This window comes from Pygoscelis adeliae, unplaced genomic scaffold (genome assembly GCF_000699105.1).
Source record: "Pygoscelis adeliae isolate BGI_AS28 unplaced genomic scaffold, ASM69910v1 Scaffold359, whole genome shotgun sequence".
Classification (NCBI taxonomy): Eukaryota; Metazoa; Chordata; class Aves; order Sphenisciformes; family Spheniscidae; genus Pygoscelis; species Pygoscelis adeliae.
Window position 1 is genome coordinate 162,846 of NW_008825553.1, and position 18,080 is coordinate 180,925.

General features: G+C 46.5%; 2 protein-coding genes across 2 annotated transcripts in view; both read right to left on the minus strand.

Moving 5' to 3' along the window:
* The window catches only part of SEPN1 (selenoprotein N, 1), a 26,290-nt gene extending 18,270 nt beyond the window's left edge, over window positions 1-8,020 (minus strand). Inside the window, 2 exon segments of the mRNA XM_009332181.1 lie at window positions 6,239-6,459; window positions 7,807-8,020. Of these exon segments, the coding sequence (XP_009330456.1) occupies window positions 6,239-6,459; window positions 7,807-8,020 (435 nt within the window).
* Window positions 8,021-9,525: 1,505 nt separating this feature from the next.
* MAN1C1 (mannosidase, alpha, class 1C, member 1) overlaps window positions 9,526-18,080 on the minus strand; it is a 41,921-nt gene continuing 33,366 nt past the window's right edge. Inside the window, exons 6-10 of the mRNA XM_009332123.1 lie at window positions 16,656-16,749; window positions 13,196-13,311; window positions 12,822-13,041; window positions 10,482-10,654; window positions 9,526-9,645 (exon numbers count right to left, since the gene is read on the minus strand). Coding sequence (XP_009330398.1) covers window positions 9,526-9,645; window positions 10,482-10,654; window positions 12,822-13,041; window positions 13,196-13,311; window positions 16,656-16,749 — 723 coding nt within the window. The remainder of the gene's footprint in view (window positions 9,646-10,481; window positions 10,655-12,821; window positions 13,042-13,195; window positions 13,312-16,655; window positions 16,750-18,080) is intronic.

Below are 18,080 nucleotides of genomic sequence, written 5' to 3' on the forward strand. Positions count from 1 at the left end.
AGGAGGGGCCGGGGCCGGGCGGGAGCCTGCGTCCTTCCCGCGGGGCCCGGAGCGGGGGGCGAGGGGCCCCGTAGCGATCTTCCTGCAGTCCGGAGGAAAAATCACTTTATGGCCTTAAATTTATCCGCTGCGCGGACTCTTGGAGGGGATTCGTCACCCTCCTCTTCAGCAATCTCATTGCTTTCCATGGTTTTTGCTTTTAACTATCGATGTGAGAGTGGCGTGTCCTCCCCTCGTGAATTTCCAAAGTGGTCTTTGGTCCTTAATTCAGCATTTCCCAAAAAGAGCCGTAGCCTGCTCTTCTACTTGGTTTCAGCTCACCAAAATGGGTATTTTTTACAAAACCCCAGGTATTAGCGGTTTCACTAGCAGTGATTTCACCGGGGTTTAAACCCCGGGATTGCAGGGATGGGAATTGGGGGATGAGAATGACTTTGTAGCCATGAGGCGATGGTGCTCGTCTGCAGCCATCACTGAGCCTCAGCCTCCTGCCACCACATCATGATCTCCAAATTTTGAGTCATTTCTACCATCACGGATCTTTACAACACCCCAAACTTTCCACCCTCCCTGTGTTCTTTGTGCCCTTCAGATTCTTCTGCATGGTTGTCACATTGCTCCTTAGCAGTAGCTTGGCCAAGAGATACATATTTAGTCATTTTAATCTTTCCTCATAAATCAGTCTCCTGCTCCTCCTTACGTGCAATCCTGCACCGCCACTGAAATCCCCTGATTGCTGGGGAAGATTTAGTACCATTTTCTGCTGCTGCAGGGCTAACAGCACAGAATGTTTGATCTCTCTAAGGGTAGCAGGAAGCGTTAGCATTTAATCCTTTGAAGCTTTTGCTGTTTCCTAAGCCTGCCTAATCATTTTTGTTTTAGGTTTAAAGAGCTTTATGGTTGGAGATGAGGAGAGCATGACTAAGCCATGAAGAGAGCAGTGGCAGCTGCATCAAGGAAGGAGGAAGAGGCTGAAATCCTGGGGAAGAGCAAGGCCAGGAGCGTGTGGAGTTTTGAGCAATTCCTGGGACAAGATAAAAAAATCACACCGTGCATTTTCTTGCAGACCACAGCAAGGAAGATTGGAGGGAGCAGGACTCAGGCGGTGAAGGTGAGGTACAGCCTTCTCCCTGGGACTCGGGCACTGTTCCTCTCTCTCTGCCATAGATCCCCACATAGCCCTTGATGTTTCTCTTGCAGTGTTGGTGCAAGCTCGGGCAACGCAGCGGACCAGCCTGGGGAGCCCAGCAACAGAATAAACACTGGGTTATTTATAACTCAGATCAGTGTCGTTACATCTGCATGGCCAAGGGAGGAAGGAGAAGATTCCTTCTGCCAGCTCCACGGTAGAAGAAAACGTTCATGAAACTCTGCCACTGCCCTTTGCTCTCCGCCATCAAAGAACCAGTGGCTATGGGGAGGAGATGGGAGGAACTGAATTAACAGATCATTGAAACAATGTCTGGGACCAGAGAGAGGTGTGAATGAGTTAAGCACTCAAGCACTTTAAGCAGATGCGCTTTAAAACTTTCCGGACTCATTAGGTTGGGCAGTGAGGTGTGGAGAGCTTTTGCTTACCTTAAATAACCTATAAAGTACCTTTAGAGCACAAAATGTAACAGGACGAGATAGCTTTGGAACAGGATAAATGTACTTGGGTGTCTGGGAAATGAGCAAGAGCAAGAGGTGATAGGAGATGACAAAGCCTGCAGACACCTAGATGGAGAAGGAGACCTGACAGGGTGGCCGGCAGAGCTAAAATGATACCATTTAGATGAGAAGCAGAGGGGCTCATTTTACATCTGAACCATTTCCAGTGTCACCAGCGACCATATAAAAATGACAAAAACGGATGAATTATTTGATAGGAAAAAGAATGAAAGACAAAAGGTGAAATAATTCAGGGCATCTGCTGGGAACTAATCCTCAAAGGAGAACAAAACCAACAACTCCTGGCTCTACACTGCTGGTTCTCGAGATTACAGATTACAGCACTCAGGAAGAATTTTAAATATTCAGACATGTGCTGTGTGGCCCGCCCAGGCACACTGGTATCAAAGGAAATCCTTGTGATAGAGAAATAACAAGGAAGAGTTCCACCAAGAAAGCTCACCCAGCAGGAAAACCTATCCCAGATTTCCCCTTTGCCGTCAGGGAGAGAGTCTGCCTGAAAATAAGAAAAATAGCAAGAAATTGGTAGCAGGGATGAAAAGCGTGGAGTGACCTTTTTTTGCAGCAGAGGGATGGGTTTTCCATATGTCAGAGGACACGCAGTAACTCCACGTTCCAGGGCGGCACGTTGCGAGAGCAGAGAAACCCTGTCCTCGTTTAAATTGATGGCCCCGTTCCCATAGCCTGAAACCCTGGCCCGTTTTAAAGTCAAAGCAATCATGGTGTAATGGGAGGCAGCATTAAAATCTGAGCTCTGTGCACAAATGGAGAAAGCGCCTGGAAACACAAACCCCTCGAGGAAGCAAGTCCCGACCAGACTGAGGCCCAAAAACATTAATCCTCTGGAAAACAGTAAGGAACATGGACTATCCAAGTCTGGTTTTACATGGGGCTTTTCAAAGGGGACAAGAAAACCGGAGGTGTGTTTGCTGCAGAAGAGGGGCTTGCATCCGGGGATGCACTGTGACAAAGCTTCACAGCCGTGGAAAACATACAGCTCATCCCGGAAAAAGAATGGCCAGCAAAGGCTGCGGAGTGAAATGAAGTTGAGACGTTTCAAAGTAGACCATTTAGTTGAAGAGCAAGAGCCGATGCCTACCGAATTCCCATGGGCTTGCACTCCTAACTCCCCCTTGGCCTTTCCTATTCAGGAGGAAGCAATCCAATCTGGTGGGTCACTTACAGTTCTGACACTCGCTGGCTCTCACTAAACAAACGCATTTACAATGCAGGGGTGTTTTATTGAGAGGATTCCCAATTACAGCACTGTACCTGTTTGAGGCTCCACAGGGAATGAAGCCAAAGACCCAAACGTGATCAGAAGCAACTGCTGGAACTTTGAAACTGCCAGCACTGGGAGCCAGCGCTCAGTGCATCACATCTGAAACGATCAGATAAATAGATCACATCAAAATGTATGTGGAAAAATACCATGACTGCCAGGCTTTTGAATTCAATAACCAATTCTGCCGAAAGCCTTCCAAGGGAATTTAATAACACCGCAAAAATGAAGTGTGGGTTACAAAAAGATACATTTGTTTTCTGGATAGTTTTGTCTTATCTCCTTGTATGGTCAGGCGACAACAGCCAGCCATTCTACAACCGATAGTTACTAGTTTTCATCTCTACCACTAATGCAACTTTCTTTTATCAGAACTTCATTTACAGGAAATTCCTTCCGATATAAAATAGGGCCACATGTTCTGATGGTGAAAATTAACATGGTCATCACGGCTCCTGAATGTAACAGGGGAAATGGGAAATAACCTAGGCTGGTCACATTTCCTGGTAAGGTGACTCAAAAATAGAAAAAAAACCCATCCTAAATCAACAACAGAATTCCCACTGGTGTCCCACATGCCCGAGACTGAAAGGCAGGAAAGCAGCTCAAAGACACACATCTTCCCAGATCCTTTCCATTAGACATTTAAAACCAAACCTCTGGTTCATGTGTAACACCCCATTTATTTATTTAGTCGAAGTATGAAAACAAAGGGGTTCCCATCTGGACGAACACAAGAAGTCCCGCCACCCCCACCTAGCAGGAGGTACACAGGGTGGGTGCAAGATAAGAGAGGTGAAACCCCAGAGGCTGCTTCCGCACACAGGGCTCCCAGAGTTGAGGGCTCTGCTCGAGCAAGAGCATCCAGCCAAGGCTCGAGGTGCGCAGAGGAGCGAGGAAAGAGCAGAAGCATTCCAAGACACCAGCGGGGCAAACATTCCTGTTACCTGCATTGCTGTAGGACAGAAAAATCCCAGTCGTGGATCAGGGCCAGGCCTTGGAACAAAGCTGATCCTTGGAACAAATCTTTACTCCTGCTAAACACTTGCATGCTTACCTTGATGCCTGTGATGAATCCACTGGCCTCAGGGATTTAGCTGTGGATATCTGTGAGCACAGGCAGAAGTATTTGCAGAATTGTGGTCTACGAGAGTGGAAACTTTCAAGCATGGCTTTTTGCAACAAAAAGCTTTTGTTGTGACTGGTGCTAAGCTCCATACCAGTGTCTTGGTAAGCAAACTTATCAATAAGCTTTACATCATCAGGCATGCTGGCAGCTAGAAAAAAATCCCTATTTGTGGTGCAGCCACTGAACCGCAGGAAAACAGCAGCTCTCCTCTAGAAGTGTATGTGACTTTACTAACACTGTTCTTGCTCACTTGTGTGGAAGAGAAAATGAGCAGAGCTTTAAAGTAACACCAAGGATCTATTTCTAAAGGAAACTAGAACCATGCTATTTATTTTGGGGGTTTAAATTTTGCCAGGCAAAGTGTACGCCAAGAGCTGGACATTTTTATTTATGGAATTCCCTTAATCCATTATAAAAATCCTCGGAGATAAACCAGCTTCCCGGTGTCCAAATCTCTCGGATAACACAACTCACTCCCAAGATGTTTATTCACCAATGACCATTCCTCTAGGCCAAGCTTACCAGCCAGTATCTTTATCCCCGGGATAATGCCAAGTCCCCATCTGACAACCTTATTTCTCTTGGGGAATTACAAAGGCATGAATTTAGAAACACATTTTTTGTTTTCACTACTTGCCTAAAGCAACTCTATCTTCCCAAGTTCCTGAATAAACCAATTATCAAGAGAATGTCACAAGAATGAACAAAACGTTCCATCACCAAGGGCCACGCAGCTTTGCAGTGACCAGAGGGAAGGCTGCTGGGAGAAAGGATGCTGATCCCAGATCCAGCCCCTGTCGCAAGAACCGTTAAGCAGGTACTCACGACTGCCAGGGTCAGAACAGGAGCGGTGCGTGAACATCTCTGCACGGTCATCCTGCTTAGAGTCACTGAGGACACACCGGCTAAACTGCTAGTTCAGTGGCCGGACGCATGGAAGAATCTGGCTTCAATCTCTTCCTTTCTTTTTCTTCTGTTACTTCATTCCAGAAACACTGTACACCAAAGAGCAAACTTGGCTGGGGATTATTTATTTTTTGCTAGAAAAATAAGACATGCAGTAGAACTCCTGCTAACCCATATCAGATGGTGAACAAGCAATTTAAGGGACCTGGTGCAGATGGGAATTGCTGTCCATACACTGGCTAGATTACTCTGGAAATCAACATCTATTGTGAAATATTCTTGAAATCAACCAGTATTGTCACCTAGTTATTCCAAGCATGATGTAACAGGTCTTTGACAGATGGCTTTAAAGACGATCAACCCAAACATGCTTTTTATTTTACAAGACTTTTATTCTGTTTCACAGATTTGACTATTACAGCAGTGAAATTATTACAAGTGACTCATAACATTTATTTCCAACTAAAAGTAGAAAAACACAGAAACGATAAAGGAAAGTTAAATGAGATGTGATGTGTGGTAAATGTGTTTTAAGAGCACAGAAAAAGTATATAAAAATACATTAGGATCAAGAATTTTGCAGACAGGTTTTGATTTAGTTACAATTTTGACACCACAATCACAGAATCACAGAACGGTTGAGGCTGGCAGGAACCTCTGGAGGTCATCTGGTCCAACCCCCTGCTCAAGCAGGGCTACCTAGAGCCAGTTGCCCAGGACTGTGTCCCAGCGGCTTTTGAGTATCTCCAAGGATGGAGACGCCACAGCCTCCCTGGGCAACCTGCGCCAGTGCTCGGTCACCCTCAGAGTAAAAAAGTGTTTCCTCATGTTCAGAGGGACCCTCCTGTGTTTCCGTTTGTGCCCTTTGCCTCTGGTCCTGTCACTGGGCACCACTGGAAAGAGCCTGGCTCCATCCTCTTTGCACCCTCCCTTCAGGTATTTATATACATTAATAAGATCCCCCCTGAGCCTTCTCTTCTCTAGGCTAAACAATCCCAGCTCTCTCAGCCTTTCCTCACAGGAGAGATGTTCCAGTCCCTTAACGACCTTTGAGGCCCTTCGTTGGACTCTCTGCAGTATGTCCATGTCTCTCGTACTGAGGAGCCCAGAACTGGACACAGTACTCCAGGTGTGGCCTCTCCAGTGCTGAGTAGAGGAGAGGGATCCCTCTACCCTCTGGCAATGCTTTGTCTAATGCAGCCCAGGACACCATTAGCCTTCTTTGCAGCAAGGGCACGTTGCTGGCTTACGGTCAATTTGGTGTCCACAGGACCCCTAGGTCCTTTTCTGCCACGCTGCTTTCCAGCTGGGTGCCCCAGCACATATTGGTGCATGGGCTTGTTCCTTCCCAGGAGCGGGGCTTTGCACTTCTGCTTGTTGAACTTCATTAGGTTCTTATCGGCCCACTTCTCCAGCCTGTCCAGGTCCTTCTGGGTGGCAGCACGACCCTCTGGCATATCAGCCACGCCTCCTAGTTTTGTGTCATCAGCAAAGTGAGAGTACACGCTGCAACATCATCCAGATCATTAATGAAGATGTTAGACAGGACTGGACCCAGTATTGACCCCTGGGGCACACCACTAGTTACTGGCCTCTAACTAGACTTCATGCCACTGATCACTACCTCTACGCTCAACCATTCAGCCAGTTTTCAACCCACCTCACTGTCTGCTCAACCTCCTCATACATCAACAGCTTGTCTATGAAGATCTTACTGGATACAGTGTCAAAGGCCTTCCTGAAGTCCAGGCAGACAATATCTGCTGCTCTCCCCTCATCTACCAGGCCAGTCATTTCATTGTAGAAGTTTATCAAGTTGGTCAAGTATGACTTCCCCTTGGTGAAGCCATGCTGGCTACTCCTGAAGAATTTTTTGTCATCGTGTGCCTTGAAATGGTTTCCAGGATTAGCTGCTCCATCACCTTCCCAGGGGTTGAGGTGAGGCTGATGAGCCTATAGTTCCCTGGGTCTTCCTTCTTGAAGACAGGAGTGACATTTGCTTTCCTCCAGTCTTCGGGCACTTCTCCCAGTTGCCGTGATTGATCAAATATTATCGAGAGTGGCCTTGCAAGGACATTTGCCAGCTCTCTCAGCACTTGTGGGCGCATCCCTTCAGGGCCTATGGACTTATGTATGTCCAGTTTGCTTAAGTATTCCCTGACCTGATCCTCTTCCACCAAGGGTACATATTCCTCGCTCCAGCCTTTCCCCCTGGTCTCTGGAACCTGGGATTCCTGAAGGCCAATTTCACTAGTAAGGACTGAGGCAAAGGCGGCATTTGGTATTTCAACCTTTTCCATGTCCTGTGTGACCAGGTCCCCTGTCTTGTTGAGCTGTGGGCCCGTATTTTCCTAGTCTTCCTTTTGTCACTTATGTTCTTGTAGAAGCCTTGTTGTCTTAGACATTCCTGGCTGAATTCAATTCTATTTGGGCTTTAGCATTCCTAATGTCATCCCTGGATGCTCAGACAATGTTTCTGTAATCCTCCCAGGTTACCCATCCTTGCTTCCACCCTCTATATGCTTCTCCTTTTTGTGTTTGAGTTTGGCTAGGAGTTCTTTGTTCATCCACACAGGCCTCCTGGCATTTTTGCCTGACTTCCTGCTCATTGGAATGGAACTCTCTTGAGCCTGGAGGACATGATTATTGAATATTAACTGGCTTTCTCAGGCCCCGCTTTCCTCCTGGGTCGTATCCCACAGGACTCTTCCAAGCAGATCTTTGAAGAGGCCAAAGTCTGCTCTCCTGAAGTCCAGGGTTGTGAGCTTGCTTTTCACCCTCCTTCCTGCCCTCAGGATCCTGAACTCCACCATCTCACGGTCACTGCAGCCAAAGCTGCCTTTGATCTTCACATCCCCAACGAGACCCTGCTTGTTGGTGAGTATGAGGTCCAGCAGAGCACCTCTCTTTGTTGGGTCCTCTGTCACTTGGAGGAGGAAGTTATCATCAATCCACTCAAGAAACCTCCTGGATTTCTTAGGTCCTGCTGTGTTGTCCCTCCAGCAGATATCAGGGTGGCTGAAGTCCCCCATGAGGACCAGGGCCTGCAAATTCAAACCTGAGGCTGCTCCTGTCTGCCTGTAGAGGGCCTGATCCTCTTGTTCTTCCTGGTCAGGTGGCCTATAGCAGACACCTGCTATAATGTCACCTTTACCTGTCCTCTCTTTAATCCTAACCCATAAGCTCTCAGTCAGCTCCTCATCCATCCCCAGGCAGAGCTTCATGCACTCCAGCTGCTCTCTCACAAAAAAGGCAACTCCCCTTCCTCCTTCGCCTATCCTGTCCTTCCTAAAGAGCCTAGAAAGCCTACCACCTAGAAAGCACACTATATTGAAAACTGTTCATCAGGTGATAAACCCAAGAGTATATAAAAGGCAAAAATGAAACAGAAAAATGAAAGGAGGGGGTGTGTGTGTCTGTGTGAAGTCTATTTTATGGCAAACTTCCAGTCCTTTGGCCACTATAAAGCAAAGTCAGTGGATTTCATATAAATTCTCTGTATAAAGGAATGTCTATGAACTGTGTACAATATGGCCCAGAATAAACATCTCATTATCAGGCTAATAGAGCTCCTCACAGAGGAAAAGAAGGTGCTTATGTCATGGTTTCATCTTCCCAATATAATACTGTCCGGAATTGGACTAGTGCCCCAAAATACCATTTTAGGAACAATGCGAATTCCTTTAATGGAAAGGAAATGCAGTAACCCGCCGACGCTGCAGAAGCTGGGCGCTGGGCAACGGCCTCACTACTGCACACTTGCTTTAAAGTTCGTGTGGTTGACTGGCAGGGGGTGAGCCTCTGTGTTGAACACCCAGTCGTCCAGGGACAGCACGTCATCTTCACAGAACAGAAGATAGAGGTACCTGGAGCCATAAGGCGCGGGCGGGTGGGAAGAAGATGGACACAAAGGGAGATTAAAGGAAACTCAAGTGGGACTCCAAGCACGCACAAGTAAGCACTGTCAGCAGGACTGTGATGGGGGCTGCCATTGGCCTCAGCTGCCACGGTTTATGGTGACACATTTCCCAACGGCCTGCCTCACTCTCCTGCTGGAAACTACCACTCCTGGTGCAAAGGTGGCAAAATGGCATGGGGGCATCTGCGCTCAGCCACCCCACAAACATTAGCTCACGCTACCAGCAAAGGCAGATCTGCACCAAGGGGCAGCAAACTCAGGCCATAGTCATGCTTCCTCTGTGTGCAGGACATTAACCTGGCAGAGGAGACAGCTGTCTCTTAAACCATCAGAGCAAAATCCAAGGGAGCTCAGCAGTCAGAGCCTCCCACTTAGAGCAGCTGTAAATCACAGGAAGAGTCCTTTAAATCCAGCACATGAGCAGAAACCTTGAGAGTGCCAATGACAGCAGTGGTTCTACAGGAGCAAACTATGAAAGCTTTGCAGCACCCATAGCCTTGCCCAGTTTTCCCCACAGAGGATGACGCTTCCCTCTTATTATTAGAAACTTATTAAGCAGACAAGAGTGTTGATGCTGCAGGAATTACGCTACTCTGAAAGGCCTCTGTGATACTAGACTTACTTCAGAGTCTCTGCGAGGAAAAAACTCTGTTGCATGTTGTCATGGGTTGGGGTTGTGGTGTAAACATCTCGGATGCCAGAAAAACCAGCTTCTACTCTACAATGTTTTTCCAGGGCCTGAGAAAGGAAAAGAAATCTCAGTAACACACAATAGCATGGAGTAACTCATTAATCATCATCAGCTGCATTACAAGTCAGCTTTACAAATCAAATTCCAGGTTTATAGTAGCCTCTGTCTCTCACTGAAGAGCGTGGCGATTACTCCAGACTCCAGGAATAAAGCTAGTTCTAATGAAATAGCGAGAGAGACATAAACCACCTAAGCTAGTTGATTGATTGACCCTGGCGTTACGCACATAGCAAAACCAGATCTCAAGTGGCAACTCCAGCTGTTTGCAGAGCCTCTTTTCCAGGGCAGTAGACAAATGGCAGTTCTGCCACTGAAACACAGCCCCTGCTAGGATGCAGGGCAGCAGCCAACGGGCTATTGCATGAGCTAGAAAGAAGTGAATGACTTTCTGGCTGGGAGGTCTTTGTGGGAAGAAGACAAGACAAAGGGCAAAGGCAGGTTTGCTGATTTTCCCTGGCCAACTACGAGCCAGTGGTTCTGAGCAGTCCAGATATTTCAAATAGAAGGTTGACTCCTTTTTGCAGAGGGCTGTTACATTAGTAGCAGGTTTTGCTGTCTGCAGCACTCCTCTCCATAAACCTCCACTGTTTTGATTGACTGATTGATTTTAGCGTAGCCCAAAAGGGAGAAGAAAGCATTCACAATGATCAACAGAGATGCCACGCTAAATTGAGCTACATTGGGTATTTCTGCCCCATTGCTAATGTGTCTTAGTGTCTAACACAATTTAAACAATTTCTGCTCTTTTTATTGACTGAAGGAAAGATTTTTCTAAGAATCCAGCAGCCTGTAGGAGTTATTACTGCAAATTTTCCAACCATACCTTCACAACCTCCCAGCCCCACTGCCTGTACTTGGGATCGTGTGTCAGCCGCCACATGTACATGTAGCTTTCTACCACTTCGGGACGTAGGATGTAGTAGCGCTCGCTGAGTCTCGTTGCCATGGCTTCAGTTCCAGCATCAAAGCGAAAGGCTTCGGGGCCGAGTTTGGTATCTAGACAAAATCACCCACATGCAATGATCAGTTTGAGGAGGAAGCAAGCAAACAGACTGTCCAGGTGCTTTTATGCTGCTCAGGCTGCCAACATTTAACTAAGGCTTGCATGAGGTCAGATGAGCAGATCAGTCATGCTTGTGTATCAGATCAACCCCACAGCTGATGTCAAAACAGGGGCAACTCCAGAGAGTGCATGAGCTGTGCCCACTGCCACGCCAGGTGTTGCTCATTCTGTGGTATGTCTGGGTACTATCCAGGTGAGGATAAAGTGTTTCTGAGGGTGCATACAACTGACAAAACACGGACTTGGACCAGATTTGAGTGTGGAGAGGGCAGGTACAAATCTCCCCCATGTCCTAGCACTTTTGCTGGGCTGGTATTTGCTCCTAGGAATTGCACTGCCCCTGACCCTGAGAGCAGAGTTTGTCACTGAAGACCAACTCAGAACCCAGATGAGAAAATACAGAGAGGCAGATCCTGTCCTAAAGCCTCAAAGAGAAAACATATTCAAAGGAAAAACTAGCCATGCAGCTGACCCTGCCATCACAGAGGTATTGATACACTGCTCCCAAGCAGGGGATTTGTTTCACAATTACCAGTCCACCAGACTGAGCCATTTCACCTGCACTGTGGCAGGGAGGCTGTAAGAAGTGGTACCTGGGACCTGCAATCACTTCTTCTGCCTTTCTTTCTGGTCCGCTAGCAGCCTCTTTGAAAAGAAGACATCAGGATGATGGGGAAGGCTTAATCAATTTCACTGGTATTTTATGAATATAACATTAATAAGAGTACCTTGGTCTTTTTGAGTGTCCCTTACATGAGAATCCCAATCTCTTGCAAGCATTAACTAGCACTCACATCCCCACTTTCAGCACCAACCCTCTCCCTATTCAAAAAACAGGGAAAGTGAGCACAGAGGTTGCTTATGATCATGCCACAAGGTTTCTCTTGCTGCACTCATGTGTCTACCACAAGGCTGTATTTCAAGGAGTCACTTTATTTCTCTAAATATTTTGCACACCTTCCCTGGGCCCTCCTGTCTGTGTGGGGACCTAGCAATGTTCGCTAGTTGGACTATTTGCTGAGAGCCAGGGTGACACGCACATTCTCTGCAAAACAATGAGCTTGCTGAAATGACAGCACCATAACCAGAGTGGGCAGGCTCGCTACTGTCCTTTTTGTGCTGATGGATATTGCTGAAGGTGAAAATTGGCTCCAGGCACTCACAACCAGAGGGTTATTAGTTCGGGTGTCTTGTTTTAGTTCTGTAGGCGCTAGGGGAAAAAAGAGTTATTTGCAAACATCGTTTCAGGTTAGCTTGAAGTTTATTGGGCAAACATTCTGGACACTGGCTGCCAATATGGGCTTGCTGATGTGGTGAAGGTGTGAAACAATCTTTGGGAACAGTTAGTGCAGACAGACCTGTGCTTGACAAGGTCCCGGAAAGCAGACTGCTGCTTCGCTGCCTGCAGTCTCAGAAGAGCTACAGAGGTGCCTACAAAGAAAGGAGTGGTGTCCAAAGCAAGCTCATCTTGCTGAAGGCCCTGCGGGCAGAGAACTAACCCAGTCTCTTATTCATCACCAGTCACTGCTCTCCCAAAGCACTGACTGATAAGCACACTGGGTGGTGAAACGAATTTTACTGGACTTGTGAAATAGAAAGACTTAGTTAGCCTCTGCTTAGACAGCCGGGAGAGGCTGAGTAACTTCATTTTTTTGGTTCCTACCAGCAGCTGCAGGTCTCCAACGCTCTCTTGTTGGGCTTCTCAGCTGCTCTGCTCCATATAGTGGGACACCCTGCAATTAATCTCCCCTTCTTGTCTGCAAAGGGATGTGAAAGGACAGACTCAAACTACAGTCTTGTTGGGAGAAGGCTAGCTCTGCAACTGGGAGGCAGGACTATGATTCAGCTCTGGGTTCATTTCCCAACTCTGCCACAGGAGCTCACATCTGCCTGTCCTTCTGCTCCAGCTGTCCGCTGCGTAAAACATACCGCTTTCTCTCCTAGATATCCCAGAAAAGACAAGTGAAAATCATACACAGGGATGCGGATGCTGCTGAAGCACAAAATACCCTACTGCAAACCTCTGCCACACAAAAGCTGAGCCTCCTAAGGCTGTAAGCTATCCCTTACTAACATTTTCTAGGCAGCCCACAGGTTTACCTGAGCGTGCATAAGACTCGTGACACGTGTTTGTTATTTCTGCAGCGAGATCCACATAATGTTGCTTCCTCTCTTCTCCGGCGTGTTCAGCTCCAAGTGCTATCATGCCCCCAGAGAAGCAAGCCAGGTGGCCCATTTTGTGATCCAAGATGCCACCCCTCCATTCAGCAATGTAGGTCAATCCTCCAGCAGACTTTTTGACCAAATGCTTTTCTATTGCCTGAAGGGATGAAAATCAGGGTTTCAGGATACTTAGTGGACAGGGTGAGGAGCGAATACCAAGGAAACCCAAAGTTCTAAGACATTTTTGCCTGAAACATTCTGATGAACAATGTCCCACACAAAAAAATACAGAGCAGCAACCTGCTCCTTACCTCTAGTGCATCGTCATACATCTTTTTAGCTTCAGAGTCTTTCTTGTCTGACATCAGCCAAGATTTGATGAGATATTCATAAAAGCTGTCCCCAAGCCCCCCAATGGAGACATGGTCTGTAGTGGGAAAGCCAGAAAAGAACTTCAGGTTCGTGATATACAATGAGCAGTTGCTTTACAAAGAGCAAACAACCATGTCCTATTTAATGCCCTTGTTCTCTCCTTCCTCTTTCCAGTTTCCTGGGGAGAGCTTGCAGCATTTCTTTTTCAAAAAGGAAGAAAGGTGGAAAGTGCAATCAGAAGAAAAATGTTCTGTCATTTTACAAAGCATTAGTATCCCTTACCAAAACTATTCAGAGGTCTTATTTTGCAATAGTTATTTATACTGCAACTTGAAGATGCTTCCTGTTTATGAAGCAATCATCATAAATCCCAGCCTCATAAACCAAAAGCAATGGCAGGTATTGACAGATCTCTACCTATATGAAGCCACTGGGTGCTGCCTCCCTGCCTTAGGAAAGGGAGAACTCATGCTGGATCACACAGAGCTGCCAGCAAGGGGCTGCTGTAGGGACCTCTCAGTCGTGCCATTTGTATTCCTGGCTCATGGTGGGACTCTGTGCCCTGGGGAAGGCTGAGGTTGTTGGTGTATTAAAATGATAAAGTCAAGTACAAGGATGTGCACTGAATAGTTTCTTCTGCAGAAATCGGATTTTCAAGGCTATCTGTTCAGAGTACACAATGCTATGACCTTACTGGAGAGGAGGATGCTAAAGAATTGCACTGTGAAATGGGCATGACAGCTGCAGGTTCCTGCCTGGGGGGGAACTGCTGGCTGGATTTATATCTTTAAACTATACCACAGGGGGAAAAGCAGCATTCATTCTTTCAAGCAGCCAAGTACTCCCCTTTTTAGAAGAGCAAGACAAACTACCCACCATAGACTGAACCATCCCTGTTAATTAACAGTGTCCACCTCTGTGTCTGCACGCGTCCCCATTTTAAACGTAAGCAGATGCAGCAGGGTTTTTGGAGTTAGCTGTTCAGATTTTTATTTTCCCTTTCACTGTACATATATAAAGACCTGAGGCTTATTCTAAATGCTAAATCCTACCAACAGAAGAGATCAACAGCCATGCATTTTCCTGACCTGAAGAGCAAATATCCCTGATACAGTGTGTCCAATGATCCATGGAATAATCCATAGCAAAACAATGAGATTAGATGCATGAATTCAGAAAAAAAGAGGACAGACTATTTGCAAACACCGGCTGCACAGCCTGTCTTTAAAGAGAAGCTCTGTGATCCTAAGTGTATCATTCATAAAATCACCAAAGCAGGAGCTCTGGTTCATAATTGCTTTCCATATGGCATCAGCTTTGCCAGCATTTGCCTCCTAGGCACTTTGCATAAACAAATCTCTTGTTTCAGCAGGGGACCGCGCTTTAATTTTCTAAAGTTGACAACTGCACTCAGAAGAGGTACAGCACTGCCTCTTCATTTAGAAGATCTACTCATTCAGCCAGGTCAAAGATACACCTTTTAAGAAAATCACAGCAATTCCAAGAAAAACAGCTTCCCGCAAAGAGCTTTAATGACAAGAGAGAAAATGAGAGCCTGGCACCTACAGGGAACATCTCTGTGGCAGGCTGCAGCTGCCTCCTTACTTTGGCCCTCATCTATTTCTCACCAGCAGTGTTGGAGATGCAGAAGAGGCTGATCAGCCTTTTCCCTCACTGGAATACGGCTTCAGACCACAAGGTCATGTTATGAGCAACTGCCACAAACAGCCTGTGCCATGAGTTGCCCCCATGACGTGAAAGTCTAGGAGAGAGGTTCTTTCTAGTCCTTTTGCATAAATCAGCCTATCCCAGAACAAGTAATCAGAGGCTACTTTTAATAAGCTCCAGGAACCAGCAACAGGCCCCTCTCTATGTCAGCAAGGGGTGGGAGCAGGTCAGTACAATGAAGTAAAATTTTCAGACATAAATAGAATTAAATTAGTGGCAGAAGAGATGAATACTGAGTATCAAGCTGAGTATTTTAACCATCTGGATTAACAGCACAGCTCTTCAGTTTCCCAAAGATTCTGTAACGATCAGTTATGGCAACAGACAGGCACCTCTCCTCTCAGCACCAATGAATAGGCAGAATTAATGCTTGTGTCTGGGAAAATGTGCAGTGTGGCTGCCAGTTGGGAATAACCTAAAGAAAATGGCATCTCAGGGGTGCGGTAGGGGATGAGAGATTAGCTTTTCAAGGAGAACATACTGCAACACCTCTGCAGAGACAACTGTGGAGGGGAAGCTGAACTGCTTACAAAGGGATTGGATAACTTTGAAGATCAATTAATGGGACAAACACAGAAGCCTCTTTTCTTTCCTCATGGCACCAAAGGACAGCTCTGGTTTAGTGGGATGACTGCAACCATCCAAGATGCTTTGTTGGGACACCTTTCAAGCCAAGCCCTGTCAATTACCATTAGAGGTGCTGATGTGGCAGTGAAGGTCAGGGATTGCTCACAGCTAGTGCTCTCTCACTGTCTCAGGTGATGGCAGCCATGCAACTGCCTGTCAGTTACAATCAGAGCTATTAATACAGTAGTTAGAAAGGTCTGGAGCGATCTAGCAGAGCAAACAGTGCAACGAGACATGGGGACACCAGGTAATGCAATGACTCCAAGAAAACTGCTTAAACAATATAAATGTAATCCACTGACAGGTTAAAAACAGCTTCTGCAAAAAGAGACTTTTCTTTCCTGTGACAGAGAAACATGAAATCCAGCAACTCTCCCTTGCCAAAACAAGCAAATCCTTAACAGAGCGGAAAGTTGAGGTCAGAGATGTGGGGCACAGCAGCAGAAGTAGCCTTTCATGTTCCTACCACAGGGCAAGCTTCTGCCCTTTGGTGGCACAAAAAGAGGGGTACAGTCTCCTCTCTGGGTAAGGAAGGGGCAGGTACACGAATGCACACAAGAGGACGCATCACTAGATCCTAGGGGGATCTGAGACTCTGTAAGCCCTCTGCCTCTCCAGGGGGTTCCTTACTTGCTGCAGCGCACTCAGGAAGTAAATCTCATAGTGCTTCTGCTCACAGCCTTCATGTGCAACTCCCAAGGAGGTCTGTGGGCTATGTGATGACTGCAGGATGAGGTCTTAAAGAGATGTGCTGATTTCTAATATCTGTGTGATGAACCATGTACCATTATCCTCCCCTGTGCAAGAGAGGCCCTAATTCTCTCTGGAGGTGAGACACTCAGCTGGAAACAAGGCTGATGGAATAAGTGTACAATTACTATATTGCATCTTACAAATCGGGTTGCATTATCTAATCACATGTATAACAGGCTGCCTGACAAGACATTTCCTTGGCTTGCTGCTCTGACAGTTGCTATTGCTTCGTAAAGAATAACGGAAAGACTGAAATGCTCCAGGCAGGACTGAACGCAGAGTGATACCTACGCTGCACCCAGTTCCCTGTCACCGGGCTGAGAAAGTTGGGATAAAGGCCCTCTGGCTTCTCAACTTTGTTCAGGACTTTGCGGATGTTCATCACCTAGGAGAGACGAGAGACAAGAACTATGTTACATCTCTGCTGAAAAAGCCGACCGTTTTGCACTGTCGCTGAGAAGTCTGTAATTCATCAGTGCTGATCCCTGGCTGAACAAGCACAGCAGCCTGTAACGTTGTGAATCATCATGCAAGCAGAACCCAATGACATGGCTCTCCGGTGAGACGGCTGCTATGGAGAAACTCTTCTGCTGGACTCCTCAGCACAATCTTTATCCAGCTCTGTGGGATTTTAGAAACGATTCTAGAAACCCTGCAAGGCCCCAGTTCAGCAAGCAGTGGAAGCAGTTTGCTAACAGTGGTCCAGAAGCAATCCTGAGGATTTGGGGTCTGGGTAGAAACATATGATATGTGGAGGGTGATTTTTTCCATGATCCAAAGGGAAAGGAGTGGCAGGGATGAGTGACTCACACAGTACTTAAATTCACCATGTGGTCACTTAACATGACGAATTGGGGCCTTTAATTTCAACAACAGATAGCTCCTTTAATATGCTAGAACAGCTGTACTTATTCTCTAAAACCTCCCTTGGTTTCACCCCCATTAAATCCAATAGGCCTTTCTCATAAGGGACAAAGTTAAATGGTATGCAGCATAAATATTCTATTATAACCTACAGAGCAGCTAATACACGCTAAACCTTTTATAAAATTAGACAATTTGTACGCCAAAAGCTGGCTACAGACTTAAGCCGGTGCTTCCAAGTAAGTTGTCAGGCTGCATATTTACTGAAGTTTAGTAGCATGGCATATTAATGACATGTTTGAATAAAAGACACAGATGGACTTTATTCTTGCTAAAATCACACAAGTCCCAAGCTGCAAATTAATGAGTTGATCTGTTCCTCTGAAGTAATTTCCCACAGGATGGGCTGTTTGAGCCCACATCATCCTACATTTTTTCTCTCAGAGGGTGTTAGGATGAATGTGATACATTTTCCGTGGCACACACCAGGCACGCTCAGCTCAGGAGAGTCCATTAGAAAGGTTCTGCCCTTATCCCTCTATGGGCTTAGGAAGCAAAGAGGAAAACTTGTTACGCTGCGGACAGAGGCTTGACTCTGGCTCAGAATGCCACAGTTTGAACCTGGAATATGGATGCAACTCTGGTTTTTAACGGTGCATCTTCTTGCCCTTATTTTTTCAGTGCTCAGCTCTCTTTCCCCCCTTCATTTCCTTCGCACACATTTTCTTTCCGTACCTCTGTTCCCTTTACTGGTCTTTTCTCAGCTCCCCTCTTCCTCTGCGCAATTTGTCATTATCACTGTCCTCAGGAATCTTTAGCTTGTCTCCTTTATTTCAAATCACCAGTCTTTCT